This window comes from Ambystoma mexicanum, chromosome 13 (assembly GCF_040938575.1).
Source record: "Ambystoma mexicanum isolate Mex_15411 chromosome 13, UKY_AmexF1_1, whole genome shotgun sequence".
Lineage (NCBI taxonomy): Eukaryota > Metazoa > Chordata > Amphibia > Caudata > Ambystomatidae > Ambystoma > Ambystoma mexicanum.
In genome coordinates, this window is record NC_090938.1 from 535,212,463 (window position 1) to 535,236,074 (window position 23,612).

Consider the following 23,612-nt stretch of genomic DNA (forward strand, 5'->3'; position numbering starts at 1 on the left):
GCCCAGAACATTGCTCTCAATTTGAGAACATTGATGTGCAGCAATTTGTTGGATGGAGACCACATGCCTCTGGCATTTATTGATTTATTTGTCCATTTATAATGTGCCGGAGCCTGCAGGCATCAGGGCGCAGAAAAAAGAAAGAGAGAGAAGGGAGAGGACAGGATAGAGAGAGCGAGCAGGAAGAGAGGTTACTCAAAAACAATCGTTTTCACCCCTTTCCTGAACTTCAGTAGGTTGTTTTCAGCGCACAGAAGTTTGGGGAGTTTATTCCATAGGATGGCGGCTTGGGAAGCAAAAGATCTGCCCATGCCTCTGGCCCGCTTACTCCTAGGGACGGATAGACATACCCCATCACTCGATCAGGTGAGTCTGGTCGAGCTATGGATCTTGACACACTCTTTAAGGTAGCCTGGGGCTTTGCCATAAAGGCTTTTATGAGTTATTTTCAACACTTTAAAGTGGATTCTTGCTTCCTTCTGTGGGAGGAAATTGGTTTGTGTCTGGGTATATTCTTGACGATGCATACTGCATCATTTTGCAGGACCTGATAGTCGCTGGTATGCATTGCCCATTCTTCCAACGAAGCGTTGGTGGTGACTGTGACCTGATACTTAGGAGGGTGGAATGGAGCCCCTTGGATAATGTTGGAGGGTACCGACCACCAGAGCAGGGCGAGAAGGAAGGGATGGCAAAGTGACAACTTGCCATCCCATTTGCCACAGATTTGCTTCCATCGGGCATCTAAGAACTGTTGGAGAGGTCTCATCCGGAACTGTACCAAGGGGCTGCAGGAAGACAGCATCCCAAGGAGAGATTTCAGAGAACCGACCAACGCCATCTTTTTCCATGGCAGCAAGTTGGTCTTTGCCAGGGTGGCTGTCAACCTGTCTGACAATGGGGAAACCTGGCAAGAAACTGCGTCCAGTTGTGCACCCAGAACAACAACTGCTGGGAAGGAGTGGAGGAGCACTTGCTGTAATTGATTGAGAGCGCTGAAGAGAGGACTAACAGTGCATCGTCCTTGTGGTGCGACGTGTGGTCTGATGGAGAGAAAAGCCCTAAAAGCCCTAACCAACCAATCATCGAGGTATGGGTACATGTGAATGCTCGCCCGAAGAACGTGGGCCGCCACTGGGGCTAGGTTTTTGTTGAAAACCCTTGGGGCAGACGTGATGCTGAAGAATAACAGTGATTTGATAGTGCATGCCTGCCACTGTTAAACGGAGGAACTTCTGGTGTTGCAGATATATTGAACCCTGGAAGTATGCCCCCTCCAAGTCCAGTGAGGACAGGAAATCTCCCTGTTGAAGCTTCGTGAGGATGTGCTAAAGAGTAACAATCCTGAGAATCTGTGAGCAGATGGACCTGTTCAACAGGCAAAGATCCAGGACCGTCCTTCAACTGCCTGACTTTTTCTTTACCAGGAAATATATGGAGTAGCCATCTTGAACCGACTGAACGTGAGGAACGCGTTCTAAAGCCCCATTCAAGAGGGGCACACATACTTCCTCACGAAGCATCGAAAGATGTTTTCTACATTTATGGTTGAAGGAATGTTGGGCGGTTGGCTTTCAATATCCAGGGTGTGTCTGTGTCGGAGAAAGGGCAGGACCCACTACCCTGTGCTGTCATTTGACCACTCAGCAAGGAACTGGGGAAGATGCCCTCCCAGGGGGGAATGTAAGTGGAGGGGGGAGGGCAAGACTGCAGACTGGTCAGGCCTGCTTACCGATGTGACCCCTTGGTTGCGAGCCACACCAGCGCTGGTTTACCCTGTAGGGCTGGAACCTTCCCCTTTAGGTGTCTCGGGTCGTATAGGTGGAAAATTGATATGACTATGACTGATATGATGGCCTATAGTCCTTGTTGGATCTCCAAAACTGGGACTTCCCTGAACCAAGAGACTGCCGGCGCTGTTGCAGGGTACCCAGACACCTGGAATTGTCATTGCCAGTCTTGATGGCCTGGAACGGGTCATCTGCCTTCTTCCCTAAGAGGTCCTCACCGTCAAAAGGCATATCTACTATATTGGCTTGTACTTCCTGCTATATGTTGGTAGTCTTCAACCAAACTTGTCAGCGCTGCACCACACCGTTGCCCCTCTGCCAGAAGCCAGTGTCAGCGATGTCCACTGCAACTGGGATAGCATTGTCGGTGGTGGTCTCGCTTTCCCCAAGAAGTTTAAATTCCTCCTCTTTCTTGTCATCCGGCAAGAAATCCAGAATGGGACTCATCTTGAACCACAACACCCTGTCATAGAGGGACAGAAGGAGCAAGGAATTAATGGCTTTAATAGCAGTGGTTACAGTGGAAACAATGCGCTTACCAAAAGCATCTAGCTGCCTTCCTTCCTTATCTGGTGGAACAGCACACAGTGAACAAGACTTGGCCGAGCATTTGTGGGTGGCCGCAGAGACCACAGAATCTGGACTAGGCTGTGTTCCCAGGCAATTGCTCTGAGGGGCCCTACACTTTTTTGAGAACCTGTCCTTTTTTGACGGGCCCGAAAGGGATCCTTTATGGTTAGGAGGCCATCCTCCCAGATGTCAACCAGTACAGGGATAGAGACGACCGTGTTCTGTGACTGTTTTCTGCGTTGGTACAGGAAGTCTCCTTTCGCTGCTCCTCCAGGAGCAGATCAAACATCCTAGCTGCCTTGGACATGAGAGAATGGAAAGTACTAATCTCGTGAAGAGGAGAATACCTCATGGGTGGACAATCAGGTTCGCATCCGCATGAACGAAGTCGCCAAACCCATCAGTTGGAGTGTGAGTAGAAAAAGCACCCTAAGAAGTGTAATCTTCGATGTTCAATTTGGAGGGCTCAACAAGAGGGTGAGGAGCCAATGGAAATGTGTGACTGCATTGTCTAGGAGGCACCGTAGGAGCAGGCGCCCTCGCAGAGATATCAGGACCAACTTTACCTTGTGCTGCAATTTGGACACAAGTGTCTGTAGTGCAGCCAGAATGTCCTTTAGAAAGAGAGTGTGCCTCGGTTGACTGTCGGCAGGTGTAAGAAGAGGAACAGAAGGATTACAAGGAGTATGTGGTGGCTGCATGGCCAGAAGTGGTTGCAATGGCAGCAGCGGCTGTGCTGGAGGCAGTGATGACAGAACTTGCTCCTCCTCGTCACTTGAAAACACACCTTCCAGTTCCTCAAAATCAGTATCTATCACATGCTCATTGTTTTCCTCAGGGGGCACCTGTAAAGGACCGTAACAGCAAGAGGAATACATGGTTTGGGTGCAAACAGAGGCTGTTTACATCAAGGAGAGCCGGCAGAAGCATATGCGGTCAACCGGGGCTTTTTCATTGTCGACCAGGTGGATGTCTTGGTCATCTACAGTACCATGGACAAAGCCATCATCGAGAGAGTCGCTCATAAGGACACCAATGGGGTGCTGCATGAGGTCGTGGACAGGATGGAAAAAGACTTGCTGCGCTTTGTCGATGAGAAGGGCAACATAGTCATCGTCTTGGTGGACGAATGTGCCATAGGTGCAAAAGGAAACTGCCACAGCAGTCTTTTTGGACTCTGGTTTCTTTAATGGAGGTTTGGGCTCATTGACTGCCTTATCCTGGGCAGACCGGGCATAGGTGATATGTTCCTTCTTCACCCTCTTACCACAGGAAGCCTCCTTGTGGGACCTCACCCTCTTGGAAGAGGGCATACACTCCTGAGGTCTACAGTGGTGAAGCGTAGCATGGCTTCGAACAAAAGCGGTATGAAAGGCCCCAGTGCCCTTGTTTACCCAAGTCCCCAACCTTCTGTGCCGGTCCCGGGGAGTATTGTTAGAGAAGGTATAGCAAATAGTGCATGAATTGGCATTGTGGTTTGTGTACACGCAGTAGATACACTCTACATGCTGGTCCTCCACATAGATATTCTTCAAGTGGCAGGTGGAGCATGCCTTCAAGAGTCCTATGAAAGATCCAATGCTGGAGAAACTTTATTCTGAATTCTATCCTTCCTAATGCACTGATCCAACATTTTATACCAAGTGAGTTCAACTCAGCTGACTTCCCCCTCCTGCTCTCAAAGTATAGTATTCTTCAAGACTCATGCCCTTCCCTTCACTGTTAAGCATCATAATCTCCCCTTAGGGTGGTTCCTGATGTTTAACAATATGTGGCTTAGTTACCGAACATAATCTTTCAACCTGAAGGATATAAGGTTGAGACGGCCTTGGCAGAATACAGACCTGTAAACCGTATCTCTCTGGGCATGTGCTTGGCCCACTGAACTATCAAAACGGCTGCACATTTATCGGCCATTCATCAAACTGAAGGCACCCAACTTGTCTCAGTCATCAACAACATCAAAAATCAAATTCTAGAAGCCCTCGGCCGGCTGTTCTCGGATTTCTAGCAGTAGTTACCAACAATGATAATTGATTCCGCCCAAAAGCCTCCCAGCCACAATCATGAACTATAAATGTCTTCTCTATAAGGTAAAAGCACTCTCCCCCCTCAAACACATCAATAAAGCCCCATGGGGATAAAATAAGCAGGCATTTAGAAGATTCAACTAGTGCAAAATATGGCAGGTATATTATTACAGTAGTATGGGGGCGGGGGTGTCTCTCCCCTGCACTACGCTGCCTCAATTTACTCTGTGTTTCAAAAGGCATCATAGCACATCCTCTCTACCTGCAGAGCAAGCTAACCATCCCAGGCACCCAACACCCATCAAGCACTGCATTAACACACTCACCACTTTCCTAAACACTTAAAACTATGAGCATATGCCTGCCCTTTTCCTGTGCACACGCCTCTGGAACGCCTCTCAGTGAGACTTGGAGACTCATCACAAGTTTGGAGGTATTAGCAGTGCTAATTCCTCCACAATTGTTGCTTGATTATGAGCCCTGGGTGGACCCCATTCTGAAGTCCCATAGGACTTTGTTGGGGAATGGAGGAATTATGTTTGGAGGTCATTCCACTGTAGGTAATTCCCCAACTTATTTTGGAGGTAATAACTCCATGCGTATGTTGGAGGTAGTACCTCCTGTTGAGTTTCCAACTCATAATTAGGAGGAATGAAAAAACTGCAGGTAATTCGGTTACCTCCAGTTTTTTTAGTTGCCGTCAATCCCGTAATGTGGCCCTTAGTTTCTGACCCCATGCTGCAAAAAAACTTAATTTAAAACATTCACCCCCAACTCCCTGCAAATCCACCACCAGAAATAACTGCTACCATGACACATGGGCGTGCAGGTACAAAGGACGCATATGATATGATAGGTTATTTATAACGCGCTTAATACCCAGAGGTTTCTAAGCACGGACCCCGGGATTGAACCTGTGTTGCTCCATGTCGTCTTGCTTCCAAGACAAGCACGTTGCCCGTGAGCTATCCTCCCGAGACAAAAAATGATGTACATTAAGGTGAATTGTAACTGCGAGGAATTAAAAAACCTAAGATAAGCAATTCACCCTATTAAGTGTTATCTGTTTACTACCCCTTTTGCAGATACTGTTCACTACCCCACCACACTATATTAATGGATTAAATACATTCACCAGCATTATTACATTGGAGCTTCTTGGGAGGCAAGTGAAATGTATTAAATGGCACTTACTGCGCCCCCACAATGTATTGCACTGCCGGTCCCTGGTTTTACAGCGGCCTCCATAACAGCGGCCCTAAAAACAAAGAAAAAGTAAGTGAGTGGCAACGTCTGACCTTAGAAATAGCACAAATATTAGACAGACTCTGTCCCCCTATGCTGCATTCTTGGTGTGAGGTTCCATTAATTATTCCTCTCTCCCAGTCTCACAATGTAAAACCTTTGTTTTTTCAGCATGTCTCAGAGTTGAGACCATTTTTTATCTCTGCAGGCCTCGGGCCGTGAACCTTCTTTTGGCAGAATATTTCCTAGTTCTGCACCCTTGCTCTCCAGGCATGTTCCCTATCCCCATAACATACCTCTCTACCTATGTCTTGCAGTCCTATCCCCTTTCTTCATTTGTTTTTCCACGTTCCTCTCACTACATATGATGCCAGACATATTAAAACCAAACATTGCTTTCGGCAATCGCAATCCATGGCCCACCTTATTAGAACCACACAAACCCAAGATATCCCAAAACATTCCTTTCCTCCTTCGACATCACCCCTTCCTCATCCTCTTACCATCCTCCCTACTCCTTTTCCTCAGCAGATCAAGGTATGCCAACCTCCAGACAAGCCAGGCTCTCCACGGCCACTATGGTGGTGTAAAGGCCATATATCATGGCATGCCTCACGGTCCGGGGCCATCCTGTCTCTTCATGCCACATTCTCCTGCACCTTTCCTCTCACTGCATTTCTCATAGTCCCTGATTCTCTCTCTAGCTAAAGGTCTGCTGGGGACACTTCTGCCGCTTCTCTTAAATGTCATGTTTTTCCATCTATCAAACCTTCCGATTCTACATATCTTATGATTGCCTATGTTTCCTTCTACCAGGAAAGGATCATTATATCTCCTTGTTGAATGGCTGCTGGCTACACCCATCTCACACTGTTTCCACACGTTCAGTTATGCAGACATCACTGAAGAGTTTACAGCTGTCAACGGAACTGCTCATGTGGCACGTCTGACAATCGTCTGTTGGTATTTTAGTCTCTCTTTGGCAGCCAAGGGCTGTCCATCTCTTGCTCACCTCTCACGCGCTCTAGTTGTCTGCGTGTCTTTCTGCCACTGCGTGGCAGTCGGCCGATGGCTGCGTGTCTCAGAGTCACCCATCACTGGAGAACCTTACCTGTTCGTTCTCGCAGTGGTATCCATCCAGTTTGTGAGAGTTGGGTGGACACTGAAAAAAATAACAGGAGGAATTTCAGAAAATAAATATTAGATTGAATTTCTTCAATATTGCATGTTTTTTTAATTAGCATGCTGCAACCCCAGAGATAACCGTCTCAAATGCAGCAACAGCCTACGAAGCCAAATGTTATCCAGATGTTGTTCAGCTCATCAGGGTTAATACTTATATATTCACACATAGTGTGTACAGATATAGCCAACTATTGCCTTTTCGTTATCTTTTCAGTATAAACTCTATTTGACCCTTCAACTAAACTGACCGTACCCTCAACGAGTGATCTGCCCCTATGCACCGTAGTGTGCCGCCTATCTAGAGTGAGAGGACTGAGAGAGGCTGACCCTACTGTCAAGCTCAAATAAAACACAACAAAGGGCTACATAGATATGTGTCATTGTGGTGGGAGTTCAAATAGGAACCACAATTCCTTTAATTGTTCTGTTTCTAAGAACTCAAAAAATAAATATTTTTGAATAAAAATGTGAACACAAAGGGATCGCATATATTTGACGTAGGGTGTCCCTTTGATACTGGGGCATCCCCTGGTGATTCCGGCCGCCGGTTTCAGTGGCTAATATTTGTATTGCCACTTTCTTCAGGACCTTATAGTGCTCTATCTTTCTTATAGCGCACAAACTTCCCCCGCTCCTCGATCTTTTCTATGCATTGTCTTGCTTGATAAACATAGGGATTGATCTCAGTGTTGCTGCAACCCGCCATACAGGCGTCGTATATTGACCAGGAGCAGGGTGTCCATTAAGTCCAGTGTGCCGCATGACCCTTATCTTGCGTTAACTATATTCTCATTACCTCAGATGTCGGGTCTATGCCGCACGGCTGCTATCGCGGAAAAGACCGAGGAGCAGAAGAAGTTTGTGCTCTATAAGAATGAAAGAGCACTATAAAGTCCTGAAGAAAGCGGCAATACCGACATTAGCCACTGAAACCGGTCAGCCAGAATCTCCAGGGGTTGTCCCAGTATCAAAGGGACACCCTACATTAAATATACATGCACCCTCTGGGCCCACATTTTTATTCAAATAGAATCTTTAATTTTTTTAGTTCTTAGAAACAGGACAATTAAAAGAATGATGGTTCCTATTTCAAGTCTCACCACAAGGACACATATCCATTTAGCCCTTTGATGTGTTTTATTATAGCTTGAGAATGGGGTCAGCCTCTCTCTGTCCGCTCACCGTAGATAGGCGGCACACCACCGGCACCTAGGGGCAGATAACTCTTGGCGGGTACGGTCAGTTTGGTTGGCGGGTCAAATAGAGTTTATACTGAAAAGATCATGATAAGCTACTACTTGACTATACCTGTACACGCTATGTGTGAATATATGTTTGGGATTGTGTACAGGGTGTGAAAAACCCACCCCCAGTCCTTCCTTGTGTTAATTTTAATACTTACCATGCCAAGTACTAACTATGATTCCTAGTATGCAGCGTTAAACCTTCTGGATCTCGCTAGCCTCTTAACCTTTATTAAATATGACCTTGTCACTTGTACCATTCCAGTCATCTCTTCTTGTGCCACTGCCTATTTACCATTTTCTTCTCCATGCTCTTCCTATCGTCACATCCACATATCCTCCCATCACCTTTTCTTCATGCTTTGCTTTTCTCATCGTCTTAGTCGCATACTCTTCCCTCATCACTGTCACCTGCTCTTCTCTTGCCTCTTTCCATGCTCTTCTGATATCTCTTACCATCTTATTAGATTGTCTCTTTCGCATGCAGCTCTTTCCTAGGTTTATCTACAATCTCTTTTAAAAGTCCTTCCCATCACCCCTTTCAAATGCTCTTCCCAGTGTCTCTTATTGAGGTTTTTGACAATGTCCCAACCATAATATATTTCCTATGCTCTTCCAATCGCCTCTTCCATGTGTGCCTTTCACGCTATTCTTTTGTGCTCTACCCATCAATTCTTTTACAAGCTCCTCCAAGTGTCTCTTAACTTATGTTCCCCCTGTGCTCTCCCCATTCTCCGCCATGATGTCCGTGCAAACATTGGTTACCAGTGGCTTTGTTGTGAGCTCTTAAGAGTGCATTCCCTTCGTGTTTGTCACTGCTCCTGTCATCATCTCTTCCTTGTGCTCTTTTAATTGTCTCTTCCCCATGTTCTCGTCATCGTCTCATCTGTTCTTCTTGCCTTTTTTCTGTATCTTTGTGTTCATCCCATATCCACCTGTAGCTGACCCCCACCTCAGTGCTTACAAATCCTTGCCCCTTACCTCTGGTTTTCCTCTGCTTTCCCACCTCTCCTATACATTTAATGTCTTTTTTCTGTTCACCATACTTCCTATTCTATGTTCATCCTCTCCCAAGACAGCCCTCACCTGGCTTGAGTCACCGAGGCAGGCCTCCGGGACATCACACTCATTCGCCGATTCACGACATGTTGTTCCTCTGGGCTCATACTGGAAGACAGAAAATGGGATTTAGAGGTTGTTCTTCTCAGGTAAGCATCAGAACTTTCCTTTAGACCCATAATGGATGATTTGGAGGCCTGCAGTATGCACTGGAAGCCCTTGGCTCAACTATTACTCGTCTAGAATGCTGTCCTGTTATCCCCCACCCCATCGTTCACTCCGGGTGGACACAGGTTAGATCTTCCTGTCATACCTTCATAAATGCTGGCAACTCCTAATACCTGCAGTGAAAAAATACAGCTATTAACCTCAATGTGCACACCTGAGCCCTAAATTACGGTTAGGAGGGTTTTTCAGTCACTGCCTGAGGGAAGACCTAGAAAAGCCAACCTAGGGTACTCAATGTTCTTCAAAACCCCAGTTGAACAACACCTCTGTCAAGTAGCGTTGACTACAGCAAGGTGGAACTAAGGAGGAATGGGGTCCTGTTGTGTAGTACAGTTAACACGTAGCAGCAATGATAAGGAAAAGACCTACACAGGTAAGTTGTACCAGTAATGCTATTTATTATTATGCTACATTAAGGCACAATGTAATATTCTCAGGTATGTAAAAGTACTTAAGTACATATATACAACTCACAGTTATGTATCCTACAATGGGTTACACTATTTTAGAATCACAAGCAGTTATTCAAATAATAATTGTATCCACCAATGTAGGGAGAACAGATGTTATACACCCCTCAAAACATACGCCTTATAATTATAAGGCACTCTGCATTATATATTAAAACTTCAGAGGTCCATTCATAGCCTGTACCAAGCCTCTGGTAGTCTTTTAGGTGTCTAAAAATGTTCCTGAGGAAAGAGGTTTGTAGCCCAGGAGGGCTCATCCAGACAGTGCAGGAAAGGTTCTGCAATTGATAAGTGCAGAGCACATGTAAAAAATGGAAATAGGGACTAAGAGCCTTAAGTGGGTTTCTAGTGAAAGGAGGAGCAGTTATCACCCCTGGGGTTCCAAAGAAGTACTGCCCCAGACATCACTGCCCCGGACATCACTGCCCTGGGCCAGCCTCAGATAGCGATATGGTAAGCAGGACTTGGCGCCCAATGCAAGCCCAAAGGGAAGGGGGCTAGTTCAAGAGATAGATATAAGTGATCTCAGGCCCCCGAACACCTAAAAAGTTAAGAACAGTCCCAGGCGATAGTAAATTGCTGGGGAAGACGTGCCTCACTGTTGTTGTCACTATTCAGGGTTGCGGGATCCAGAGCGATCACCACCGGTCATTGACCTCAGACTGTATGGAGGACACCCAGATTCTTTCCCACGATGAAGGAGAGACCCTCATAGAAATATTCACAGATGCAGATCTTGCATTGACCACGGGCAAGGTCAGGGGGCACTCTAAAACTCGCTGGCAGGACTTGGGTCTCCTAGCAGACTCGTCCCCCCGGTGGAGGGCAGCACAACGGAGTTCCAGCATCCCAGGAGAGCCATGAAGATGACCACAAGGAGTTTCAGCCTTTTGCTGATCCGGAAATAACTTGTAACAATGAACAGCTGGATCCGGGAGTTACAGAGAAAATGCATAGATGCATGTTGCAACAACCAAAAACAGACAATGTACCTCGAGCAGGACAGGTGGCTGGTTGGTCCCAACAGTCAAAGGCAGGAAGGTGCCTCTCAGAGGTCTTGCCTGTAGAATAGAGGGTTGAGGTTTGTGACAGAATGGTATTGGCTGAGCCAATGCTGGTTTCGGCAGCAGTTCTCTGACGTCCCTCTGCCATCTTCTTCTTTGCATCTTCTTCATCTCCAGTGGTTGACTTGATGTCTGGGTGCAGCTTGTCTCCTTATATCTAGAACCTGGGCTGGGGGCGACCAGAACACTCCAATACGGACACTTTGCAACATTCAAACTGGGAGGTGGGTTTCCAATAGTGGACAGTCAGCCTCCCAGAATTTGCCCAGCACCATCCAAGCCGCTGGAGGAATGTGGACTGGGGCAGAAAGTCCCCCTCCCCACTTCCTGCCAGCACACATACACAAGAGAGTCTTTGCATGCTTCTTGCAAGGAGTATTAACTTGCAATATTTGACTGGGAAATCTTTGGCCAGAGTATATGCACTATACACACATTTATATTTAAACAGTCATACTTATGTTTTTTATTTTCCTGATAGAAACATAAGAAGAATGTTCAGTTCCATGTGATAATATCCCTGCAAAAATGTTGCCATACAAGAATGGTGCTGTTTGTTTGCGGCGCTTTTACCATATGGGACCTGCGGGGGACACCCCTGAAACCCCCCTTTTTTTAATGGAGCGGGGGACACCCCCACAACTCCCATTCCCATTTACCCCATAAATTATCCCCATAAATAATGTTGCCTATGCTGTTTCCCAGTGACGATATGTATGGCGACATTATATACAGGAATAATATTACCTGATACCAAATTTTCATGATGCTGAGAATAAACCAGCTAGCAACACCGGAAGTCAGGCGTCCTATGATTAACATTAATAAAAACATTGTAGATTATGTAACAAGCAAGATGAACTAGCAACTTCCAAACATCTATTAATATATTGGTACAAGATAGATCACCTTTGTAAGAAATATCTTGGTAGATAAGTTCGATTTCTGGACTCATTAAAGACACATTGGGTTGGCCTATGTGCAGATGAATGGACTAATCAATTAACCAATCAAGAGAGCTAAGCACTAAAATGTAAGAATCATTTCAGTTCTTTTCTTGTTTTACCATTTAATTTCTAAGTTTGCATCTAATGGTTTTCTGGCGCAAGATGTTTTTCCAACCTTAATCATAAAAATTGTTAAGAATTATAAACTGACCAGATACAGTTTTTGAGGAGAGACATGCGACATTAAATGTCAAGTAAATAATTTTGTAGTAGCTCTAGGATTATATACAACTGCACATTCACCAGAATACGATACCAAGTTCTACCATACAGTAAATGGGACTGGATTTTCAGTGGCAAAAATTAAAATGCTCCCCGAATCACATCCAGATTTGGATCGGATCCATGTCACTGACCAAAATAAAGGCCATTGTGTTTGGGTTTTAGAAGATAAGCATTATCCTCTCCCTACACAAAAAAATAAAATGTCTTGGAGTTTCATTTGGTAACAACCTCACCACGGGCCACAGAACCTTCTACTTGAAAACTCAAGAATCTCTGTAAAATACTTCCTTTCGAACCTAAGGTAAAGCAGTCATTTGCACTTGGGGCACTGGAAAACTGACAACATTAATGAAACACTCTCTATGGCATTAGTCAGAAAATAATATACCTGGTGCCCTGTAGGATTGACTAATGAGCACAGAATAAATTGTACTCATGATCTTAGGCCTAATCTTCAAATGTATTCAGAGTAAAGCCCTCAGTTACCGATCAAAGCAACATATGCCATACAGACCCATTAGAGGCTTAAGGTTAGAGATTGAGAACACTCTGTACTGTTCTCAAAACGGTGCTTGCTACCAGGGGATGTGTGAGATTTTCATTGTGAGATCCTGGGCATCGCCGGCATCCACCTCAAGTCTCTGATTTGATCATGAACTAAAGGTATACCTCTTCCCTGCATAGAACAGTTCCAATTTACAAGTGTTTAAAAGTAGAATGGTGCATAGAGTCCAATCATTTGGCAAGACACTATATCAATGTCCACACTGCCTCATACAAATTATATTACATTAGAGGTGAGATTATTTGTATGGCCCAGATGCATTACACAGCTGTTTTGGCAACTTGTCAGGTCTGCCCTGAGAAATAGGAGAACTGTTCACAGAGTAGGGGGTGTTGTGGCACACAGGTAGGGGCAGATAAGTGTATTGGGTGGAGTTGGGTTATGAATGAGATGAATGAGATGAGCAGGAGTTGAGAACAGGTGTATTCTCGTGCATTCCTTAACTAAAGCCATTTAATGGAATTGGTCAGTCCCATTACAAGATGGAGAAGGCTCATTTCAAGATTGATTGGTGGAAAGGCAGCTGTGGGGTGGCATGGAATCTTTACACAAATTCTAAACTGCCTTTAATCCAAGACATAGACTAAGGAGGTTGCAGTTTTCACAGCTAAAGCAATAGCTGAGATTTAAGCTGAAAAAAAATGGAATAAGAATTGAAGATTTGTCTGCATGACAAAGTTACTGGCTGCATTCGAGAGAAGTGATAGTTAAATTAATATTTTGAAAAGAAAAGTTATTCTGTACATAGTTGATTAGAAAACGTTTTACTTTAGGATTAAAACTAGTAACACTCTGAAAACGTTTGGGAGTAAATACTAACCTTGTAAACTTCATCACAAGAAGCTGAATACTTAAAGATAAGGTCAATTTGAGTAGCATGTGTGTTGCGCGGTTTGGAAAGACAGGCGTGCAATGTTTTCAGTCTCCGGGGCGTGGCAGAGAAAAGAGGTGCGCGATTACTCCAGTGTACTGCGTGAGACTGTATCGAGACACTGTCTCTCTCTTGGTGATTTACGCGTGTGCATCAATTTGTTTGACTTCTAGCAGTGCGTCCTCTGAGCCCAGGACACACTAAATGAAGCATTTAGCTACGCGTATCCACGCAAGCTGAAACAAGCTCTAGGAGAACGAGTCTGTAGTATCTAATCTCTGAGCGCTTGATGGAACCCCCATGCTCCTTGGAATTCCATTCGATGCACCGAGGCAATGACGTATATCTAGTGACAGTTGGACAACTGTCTTCATATCATGCCTTCAGGAGAATGAGCGGCATTTGGAGTCTTATACATTATTCTACTTAAATGAATTTACCGGAGAATTGTATATGCTTCTGTCCATTACTTCATTGAGAGGCGACGAGGAAGAAGACCTCCAATTGCAAGAATCCGGTACCTCTGTCTGGTAGTGGGGTGTTTACTTTGGCTACATTTTGTCATCTCCAGCTAATCCCTGGTTTTGCAGCACAGAGGCAGATTGGCGGTGTGGGCACCTGTCATATAACTCTGTGGTGAAATAGTGAGTTCCATATTGCCGGGGTACAGCTTGGGACATCACAGAATAAGAGAGAAAGTCAGAGAAGAGCTTTCCGGTCTATGTGATCAGGGTATAATTGAAACCATAGAGAGAAGCAAGTGGGTGTCTCCCATTGTTGTCACACAACACCTTGATGGGTGGATTAGATTATGTGTAGACCTAAGTGACGTTAACAAGTCGATCTGGGTCAATAGGCACCTGTTGCCCAAGGTTAGCGAGATGCTCAAGACCATGGAAGAGGCAGAATGGTATAGTACCCTGGATCTCTCATCTGCATATTACTAGGTAGATTTACATCCCTCATCACGTGCCTTAACAGCCTTCATCATCCCGATGGGCGCCTAGCAGTTCAAGAGAATACCTTTCGGATTGACATTGGCATCTGCCGTTTTCCAAAAATGAATGGAGGATCTGTTGGGGTCAAACCTGGGTGAAATGTTTCTAGGACAACATCTAAATAGGGCCAGAAATGAGAGTGAGCATGATGCCAGAGTGTATGAAGTGTTAAAGAGATTGGCAAGTGCAGCCTTAACTGTCAAAATTGGAAAGTGCCAGTTCAATGTGCACCAGGTATCTTATTTGGGTCAGAGGCTCACAAAAGAAGGAATGGTACCACGTCTGGAAATGGTGGGAGCATTTTAAAAGTGAAATCCCCATTTAACAAAGATGAGTTGAAGTCTTTCTTATAGAATGCTATTCAAGGTTTGTGGAGAATCTAGCTGTGAAGAGTCAGCCTTTGCATGTGTTGTTGAAGGAAAGGGAGGAGTTTCTTTGGGGACAGGAGGAGGATGGGTCATTCAGGAGGTTGAAGGAAGAAGTAGCTAATGCCCCCACTTTACACAGGTGTGATCCTATAGTTGAAACCGTAGTGTCAGTTGATGCATGTGCTGCGGGTTTAGGGGTTGTGTTAAGTCAGATCAAGAACGGTAAGGAAGTAACTGTGGCTTTTGTATCCAGAACATTGTCAGATACGGTATCTATAAATTCCACAATTGAATGAGAGCATCTTGCATGTTATTGGGCCTGTATTTTAAGACCTACATTTGGGGTTTACCTTATAGGCCCAAAAGTGATCATAAGTCCTAGGCACATTTGTTTTCTACAAAGGGTTCAGGGTTGGCACCCCCCAGGATTGACAGATAGTTAGCAGCCCTGTAGAGTTTCAATTTCACTGTCGAGTATGGCCCTGCACAATGTAATCCTGTAGCTGACTGCTTGTCCAGAGCTCCTTTAGAGGGTTGTGACCCTGTAGTTGATATATGTGATGAGTGGATCCCACAGATAGAAAGTACAGTCAGCAATGTTTTTCAGAAAAGGTTTGGACGCTGTTAGTGAGGATCTTGAGATGAGGATAGCTTTGGAGAGCATGGAGCAGGGTTGGAAGTCGGATGAAGCCATGAGATCTCCGTACTATAAGTTCAGAGATTAATTGAGATGTTCTGAGTGGGGCTTATCTCGAGGCGAGAGGGTGGTTTCTCCTCTTTCCCTTCAGAGTGAATTGTCTAAAACTGCCCACAATGGACACTTCGGCAATGGCTTAACTAAGAGGAGACTTAGGGCTAGATTTTGGTGGTCAAGCATGGGCACCATGGTAGATGCGGAAGTGGGGCTGTGCATTCCTTGCTGTCTAAGTGACAAATCCCTCAAAACTCAGAAGGTAGTGTGAACATTCCAGACAGGGCCTGGGAGAAGGTTGCCATCGATTTCATGGGCCCTATGATTAAGTTGGGGCGAGAAAACAGGTTTGGCATAGTTGTGGTTGACTAGATCTCAATGTGGTTTGAGGTGGAGTTTGTGGAAGGTATCTCAGCCAGTATTGTAATTGATTATTTGGAGAGGCTGATTGCAAGGGAGGGGTGCCCCTAGAGTGAAATGAGGTAGTATCTCGAACAACACGGTATTGAGAATCACTGTACAGCTTTATATAACTCTAGAGCAAATGGTTTGGTCGAATGTACCAATCAGATAATTAAGGCGTCTATCCAGCTGTCTAGAGCAAATGCCATGGATTGGAAAAACAGTATGAGTGAAATGTTGATTGCTCACTGTGACACCTCATACGTGTTGATGAAGGTTTCACCATTCAAAATTATGAGGGGAAGGCATGTGCGCTCAGATCTATATCCTAATTGGTTGATGGATCACTGTGTTGTGGAGAAGATATGATTATTTGGGGAGGGAGCAAGGAATAAGAGTGGGTGATGTCGTGAGGATCAAAACACCCTTGTGAGTACCAAAAGGGTGCTCACAATACTTTGAACCCATTAATGTTATAAAGGTAGGCGAGAAACACGTGGTAACCAGTGATTGTAAAAGCTGCAGCATGAATCCAGTGGCTGTTGTGAGGCATCCCGAAGTAAGGGAACGTGTTATGGAACGTTCAAGTTACAATGCATTAGAGGATTAATGGTACAAGGAAGGATCATCCGATAATGAGATAGAGTGCGGTGTGGAGTCACATGGTGAACTGAGCACCAATAGAGAACAGGGAACCACATTGTGCACCATGTGGGGGATTCAACCCAAATACATAGAGAGGAATACCAGTAGGGCAGCGGGGCACGCTTGTGGTGGATGAATAACAGGTAGTATGGGGAAAAGACAGACAAAATTTGATGACTATGAGCTCTACAAGTGACTTTGTCTTCTATCTGTGTATTATTCCGCATAGAAATGTTTAGCTCAGTGTTTTTGTTTACGCTTTTGTCACCTTAAATGTTAGCAGCATTGCAACTGTATGCATATTCATTTTTTATACACACATTTCTTGTTAGTTCATTGTTATTGCCAGCAATAAGGAGGAACGTATGTAGTATCTAATCCCGGTGTGAGTGATGGAACCCCATTGCTCCTCGGAAAGTCCATCACGTGCACCGAGGCAATGACGTATATCTGGTAACAGTTGGTCAACTGTCTTCATACCATGCCTTGCCTTTAGGAGAATGAGCAGCATTTGGGGCCTTATAATTATTGTACTTAAATAAACTTACTGGAGAATTGTATACGCTTCTGTCCGTTACTTCAGCATCGCTAGGCAACATGCAAGTTATCACTCGGAGCACGGTGCAAGACATGTTTTGCCAGTTACAGAGCGAGGGTAGCACAGTGACTTCATTAAAATAAGCTATTAAACCTATGCAAGCAGATCTCTGGTGCGTGAACTACATTGCAACCAGGCTCCAGTTTTCAAGAGATGCTTACATTACTATAGTTTGTCCATTGAATCCTACCACAGACATTTAGAGATTCAAGATCTTTTAAAATGCATCCTGGAGAGAAACAATAACGTCTTCTAGCAGTTAGAGGAGGCAACCGGGTACACTGCAAACTGTATTTTGGGAGGGGAATGTAATAGGAGGCTAAATGAAAGTTATTCTGAAATCTTTATTTATAGATTCTCAAGCAGTGCCATACGTTATGAGAAGACAGAACATATCAGAATGCTAAGAAATGGTAATGTATTATTTTGTCCACTCCCCCTTCCCCTGGAGGTGTCTAATGTTCATATAGCAATTCAGAGGCTGGATATACAACAGTTCTGAGGGGTTAGCAGGGTGCAATCTCTGAAGGACAAGTAAGCTGGGACCTCATACAACTGTCAATTCAAGTGCCTAAGACAGTGTGAACAAACACATAGGATGTTTTATTTATTGTTCAATGTTCCTCAGCTCACCTCCAGCCATTAGTACTCCTCCATTCACCACTCCATCATTATCTCCCCCAATGCTATTCTCTTTATCTACAACTCTTAAGTTCCTGCCCTCGCCACCCAATCACTCCCCACTTCTCATTGTTTCTCCATTCACTACACCATCACCCCAGTGTTCAATGCTGCTCCCTTCATCCCTTGCCCTCACGGCTCCTCATCTCAAAATCAGACATCAGTGCTCTTCCAATCACCACTCTATCATAGCCACCCTCAATGCTCCTCCCTTCATCCCCAACTCTTAGTGTTCCTTTCCTCACCACACCATCACCATCAGTCCTCAATGATGCTCCCTTTATCCTTAGCCCTCAACGCTCCATATTCCCCTGCCGTCAGTGCTCATCTGAACTCCAGCCATCAGTGCTCCTCCAATCAACACCCCGTCATCGCCATGCACTCCCCACCTGCCTTCTTCGCCAAGCCTCACTTTTTCCCCTCCGCCATGCTTACGCAACTCATTTGCTTCCTTCCTCCAAGCACCTTACCCGACAGCTTTTGCAGCAGAGCCCTTCACTGCACATCGCGTCATGCGTCAGTGTGCATTTCTTGCAGCATTGTCCATTGGAAGTCTTAGCGCACTCCTGAGAGATAAATAAAAGGGGGGAAATAAATTACATTGTCTTTGTGCCATGCAAAGATTTCACATAAAGCTTTATGAAAGGGATCTCTTTCACAATGTTTACTCTATCCGTCCACAAGAGGTGGATCCCCGTCCTCCTAGTGCAGTGGGGACCATCCATGCCAAAATGACTGTGGGACATGACCCCAGATTCCCCTCGAACTCAGGACTTGCCCTTGCCTACAACGCAACCCTAGTTCACTCTACCTAAGCAGCCTCACATGGCAACATAGATACCCCTAGTACGTCCCCTGAGTTCACGGCTGTGGGTTATTTAGGTAGACATATTGTATTGCTTTCTTCTGCAACTAAACGAGTTAAGTTATTTTGTGGTTAAAAAGGGTCATTTCCTTTAGTTTTCACTTAAAGAAGCGAAAGCTGTGTGGGACAAATAAGCACATGCATTGTGTGTAGGAGAGAATGGTAAGACTTGTATATGATAGTGAAATGACTTTTTCCTGGCCATAGCTTCTCAAATTGGTGCCAGTTTGGCTTACCAAGCGTTCTTCACCCCAACTTCCTTGCAGAACCCTCGATAGAAAAGATATGAGTAAGCTATGCCAGACACAGCTTTGTTGCTGTGCTCGTTTGTAATGTGGTGGGAGTTTTTCTGGGAAGCAGCGTATGAGAAACATGGCGCCCAGGTGGCTCAAAACATTAATTAATTCAGCAAGACTCTGCAATATGTCATTTCGATTGCTCCTAGCTGCCAGCTAATTTGCCTATTCAATTTGAAACAGACTGTGTTGCATTGCACTGGCTGATCTGAGACACTGCACCTCATAAAACCTGTGTTGTTATGTTGCAGGTTTGCGTTGCACAGATTCTGGTGAGTGCACACTCTGATTTGATATGTACATACTGGACTGGGCCGCACTGCACCAAGCAGGCTTTGCTGCGCTGCACACGCATAGTGCGCCATGCTTCGCAGCACACAGTCTGTGCTGCACAGCACAGCTATTGAATTCTGCCTGCACTGCAATGCCTCGTGTAGTACACAGGCTGAGCTTTGTTGCAGTGTCTTCCTTGGTGCTACACTGTGGGTCCATATACTGTTTCTGGTACACACACAAGTCGTGCACACTTTGCACTGCTCTGCAGAGGACACTGTGGGGAGGCGGGGGTGCAGGGAGGTGAGGAGGCCCTTACAAGTTCAACATGAGGGGCCACCGTGTCCATATTGATGCCTGCCTGTTTGCTTCTCAGTGGCTCACTGTGCAGAGAATGGATGTGATTGTTTCCACAGTGCATTGGGATCCGGCTTGTCAAGCTCGCTCTCTGCTTCAGAGGGTGCATCGTTGAAATTGGAGAGGAGTGTTAACAGGAAAGAGGGGTTCATTCTACATACCTCTCCTCTGGAAACTCGGCCTTTGCAGGCAGAGAAATCCCACAGCGCAATTGATGCAAACAGGCTTGGCAAACTGCGCTTCCTGGATTGACAAGAGCAGAAAACAGCCAGCAAGATGTGTATCTGGAGCTCAGCATGGGGCCTTCTTTGTGGGGGGATTATTGTAAAATAATTCACCAGATTGAACAGCACCATTACTCACTGTGACAGATCCGCAGTCACACTCTTCTCCTGCCTCCACAAAGCCGTTCCCGCACTCCGGCTGGTCCAGTAGCTGTGGAACGACAGAAAATGCTGAGAGGAGAGAAACTATTCTGGGGCAAGTAGAGAGGACAATCAGGCACACAAAGAGGAGGGCATGGAGGAGATGGTCAAGCAGGGAGGCAGACGGATGGAGGAGTGTCATACACTTAGAAGACAGGCAGGCAGCCAGGAGAGACAGATAGGCAGCCAAGGACAGATAGACCGTGTGGAGGGATGTGGCGAACAACAAGGCAGCAAAGGGAATGGACAGGTAGGGAACAGGACAGATAGGTGATAAAGAGACAGGCAAACATGGTGGAAATACTGAAAGAGGGAAAACAGGCAGGGCGGGTTAGCAGGCACATAGGGAGGGTACCTAAGGCTGTTACGATGTGGCAGACAACATAGTAGAGATGTGTGGAAAGGAGACAGTCAATGAGCAAAGGGTGTAGACGAGTGGGTAACAGTAAGGCGGGAACATTCAGGTAAGGGAAGAAAACAGACAGGCAGTGGAGACAGGAGGGGACAAAATCCTAGGAGGGTTATGTTAAGATTCCCTCCTCACTAGTTCAGAACGTTGTTCAGTGAGCGAGAGCCATTTGCCCACAGCTAGGCAATATGGCATCCCTTAAGCTTTCAGTGGCTCACCTAGTGGTAGCAGAGGCAGAGGCTGAACAGCCAAGGGCAACTTTGGGGGGAGCAGGGAGATTCAAGATACCAAATGACACATTCAACATTCAATACGTTAATGTCCACACAAAAATGTTAAGAAAAATAATACTTTGATACATGGGCTTCTTTTTGATTGAGGTGGAAAATGGCATTGATGTGGGAAATTGACAAGGGGGGTCCTGGGAGTCTCTCTGCCAGACATTAGTCCTGGGTACGAGAGACTTACCCAGAGTCTTTAGCTCACTATCTTTCACAGAGAAGAAATATCCCAAACATATCATTCTTTGTCCTGCCCTGGGGCAGTCCACCACCGAAATGCTAGGCAATTCTCCTCTGAACAAGAGTACCAACAGCATCCCCAGACACATGTTTCGGTCTGGTTGGACCTCATCAGTAGGGAGGAGCTGTGCCTCTCTAAGAATAGTGAGCAAGGGGTCCACGTCTGGATACCCCTAGTAACTTAGATGTGGGAAAACCAAGCGGAAACAAAACTTCTTTAGGTTTTCCAGCTTCAGTAGCATTTTCGACCCAATTCCCTGCAAGGGGACAAAGGCTGGGCAGAAAATCATTTTCACGCGTTTCCGCGTCCATGCAGGTAATGTGCCTACATACCCAAGTACATCATCATTTTGACGTGGGCAGAAAGGCAGGGATTCCTGTGGACTCTGCCTTCTCTTTACATGTGCAAAGTGGAGACGGACCCATAGGGAGTCTCTGTGGGAACTGCCACCATGTTTTTTCATGGTGGCCACCATTGCCATCTCCACGTGCAGCGCAAAGGTCTAAACTAATTCCCAGCATAATGTAGTGTTACGTATGTAAATCCAGGGCATACAGTGAATGTCCAAAAGACCCCAGAAAGAGCTTGCGCCAGAGTAGCAGTCAAGCTCTTTCTGATGGATCCATTGCCGGAATGAAAATGAAGGAGCTCAACAGACTCCTCTTCAAGGAATGGCTCCTCTTTAACACCTAGATCCACACACCCTGCTCTCCCCATTGTTTCCTCCCCCGTTGGATTGTAGATCCCTTTCTGACAAATTGCCCACTTTCCCCTCCACTGTCTCCTCCCTTCATCATGTTGTTCGCCCTATGATTGTAAAGCTCTGCATTGCTTCTCGAATCTATGTCCGTGCTCAATAAATATCTAATCAAAAATAATAATAAAAGGGATTTATTTTTTATAGATGCACATCAAATGTTGTGAAGATTATAGGCAAGTCAACTATTTGACAACATCTATTTTTATCATTGAGAGTGTCCTGCCATTTAGGGTCACCACCAATGTCCAAAGTCCAATAGGTCCTTGAGGTACCAAGGATGGCTGTCAGAACTCCAAGGCCACCTGAGTACCTGTCTTCACTCAACCAAAATTCAGGGGATCATTAGAAGTTTGCCGGTGCAGGAAAAGTGCTGGTGAAAGTGCTGGTAATTCCATGACCAGCACTTTTCCTGCACCGGCAAACTTCATCTTTGTCGGTGGGGGCCACTGATTTACCTCCAGCCAAGAGCTGGAGGCAACTCAGTCCCGCACTGGCAAAAAACAGCCAGCATTTCCAGCGCCAGTATTACCGGTGCCAGAAATACAAGCAATCCCCTCCATGGAGCCCTGTTGGACTCCTTGCAATGGGGATTTACCACCCTTTCCGCCGCCTGGAATATCCTGGTAATACCGGGATATCAGGTGGCGGAAATGGTAGGGCAGTTTGCCGGTATGCCACTGGAATTTCCGGAGGGATACCGGCAAACCTATAATGACCCTCTTAGTCTCTTATGGGAGTGAATGGGAGAAAACGGCTGACTTCTGTTTGGCTGAGTGGGATGCTGGTCCTGATGTTGTGGTACGTACAATGTTAAGAATAGGCCACAATGTTAAGTATAGGCACAATGTTAAGTCTATTTCCAAGGTCATATTGGTGCTGAACTATGACAGTGAAAACTCTGTGAAATCGGAAATTCCAAGGCCTATAGTGGCAGGCCATCTCCCCTTGGGAAGTGACATTACTGATGGGACAAAAAGGTTGTGCATGCAAGCAGGATGACTCAAGCCCCACAGGAGAAGTTGTTGATCCGGTGGAGAAAAAATGGGTGTGGTGCAGCTCTGCTGTTTGAGCGAACACTATTGTTTGGCTCGCTCTATTGGCTGATAATAGAGTACTCATTGCGACGACCCTTCAGATGGTGTCACTTCTCCACCAGGGAGAAGCCCTCCTCATGAGGCTAGGGAGGTGAGGCTGCTAACCAATTGTCCCCCGAGGGGTGGTAACATGTGGGAGGATCTCATGGAGAGAGACTCCTCTCCTGGGGATAAGGGAAAATGATTGGGAGGCACAACCCTTTTAAACCCCAACGCGGTACACTGATGATAGGACGTAAACCTTATGGGTCTAAGCTCATGACTACCTTGACGGTTTAGATACTGAGACGAAGATGCTCTCAAGAATGCTACAAGCGACCAGGAAAAATATCAGCCCGGCTGTAGTCGATGAAATGGACGAAACATCAGGGCGGGCCCTACTATATCAGGGCATCAGAATCAAATGAAGATGAAAGAGTACCAGGAAGGGTACTGGGGAGAGTACTAAAGAGAGTGAGAGAGGAGGAAGAGGAAGTGCGATTTGAGGCTGAAGAGACCAACTTGTGCATGACAATGGAGACCAACTCGTGGATGAGAACGGAGATCGAGGAGAAGATCGAGGTCAAGAGAGTGAGAAAGAACAAGAAGGGTTTGGCAATCGAGCCAAACATATAAGAAAGAACAGGACAGCCCGAGAGAGGGGTGTGGAGGGTGTGGTTTAGGGGCACGCACAAG

General features: G+C 45.7%; 1 protein-coding gene across 1 annotated transcript in view; it reads right to left on the minus strand.

Annotated features, from left to right (window-relative positions):
- ADAM11 (ADAM metallopeptidase domain 11) overlaps positions 1-23,612 on the minus strand; it is a 345,706-nt gene that overhangs the window by 62,378 nt on the left and 259,716 nt on the right. Inside the window, exons 16-20 of the mRNA XM_069634268.1 lie at positions 20,091-20,162; positions 18,407-18,502; positions 9,151-9,231; positions 6,747-6,797; positions 5,585-5,648 (exon numbers count right to left, since the gene is read on the minus strand). Coding sequence (XP_069490369.1) covers positions 5,585-5,648; positions 6,747-6,797; positions 9,151-9,231; positions 18,407-18,502; positions 20,091-20,162 — 364 coding nt within the window. The remainder of the gene's footprint in view (positions 1-5,584; positions 5,649-6,746; positions 6,798-9,150; positions 9,232-18,406; positions 18,503-20,090; positions 20,163-23,612) is intronic.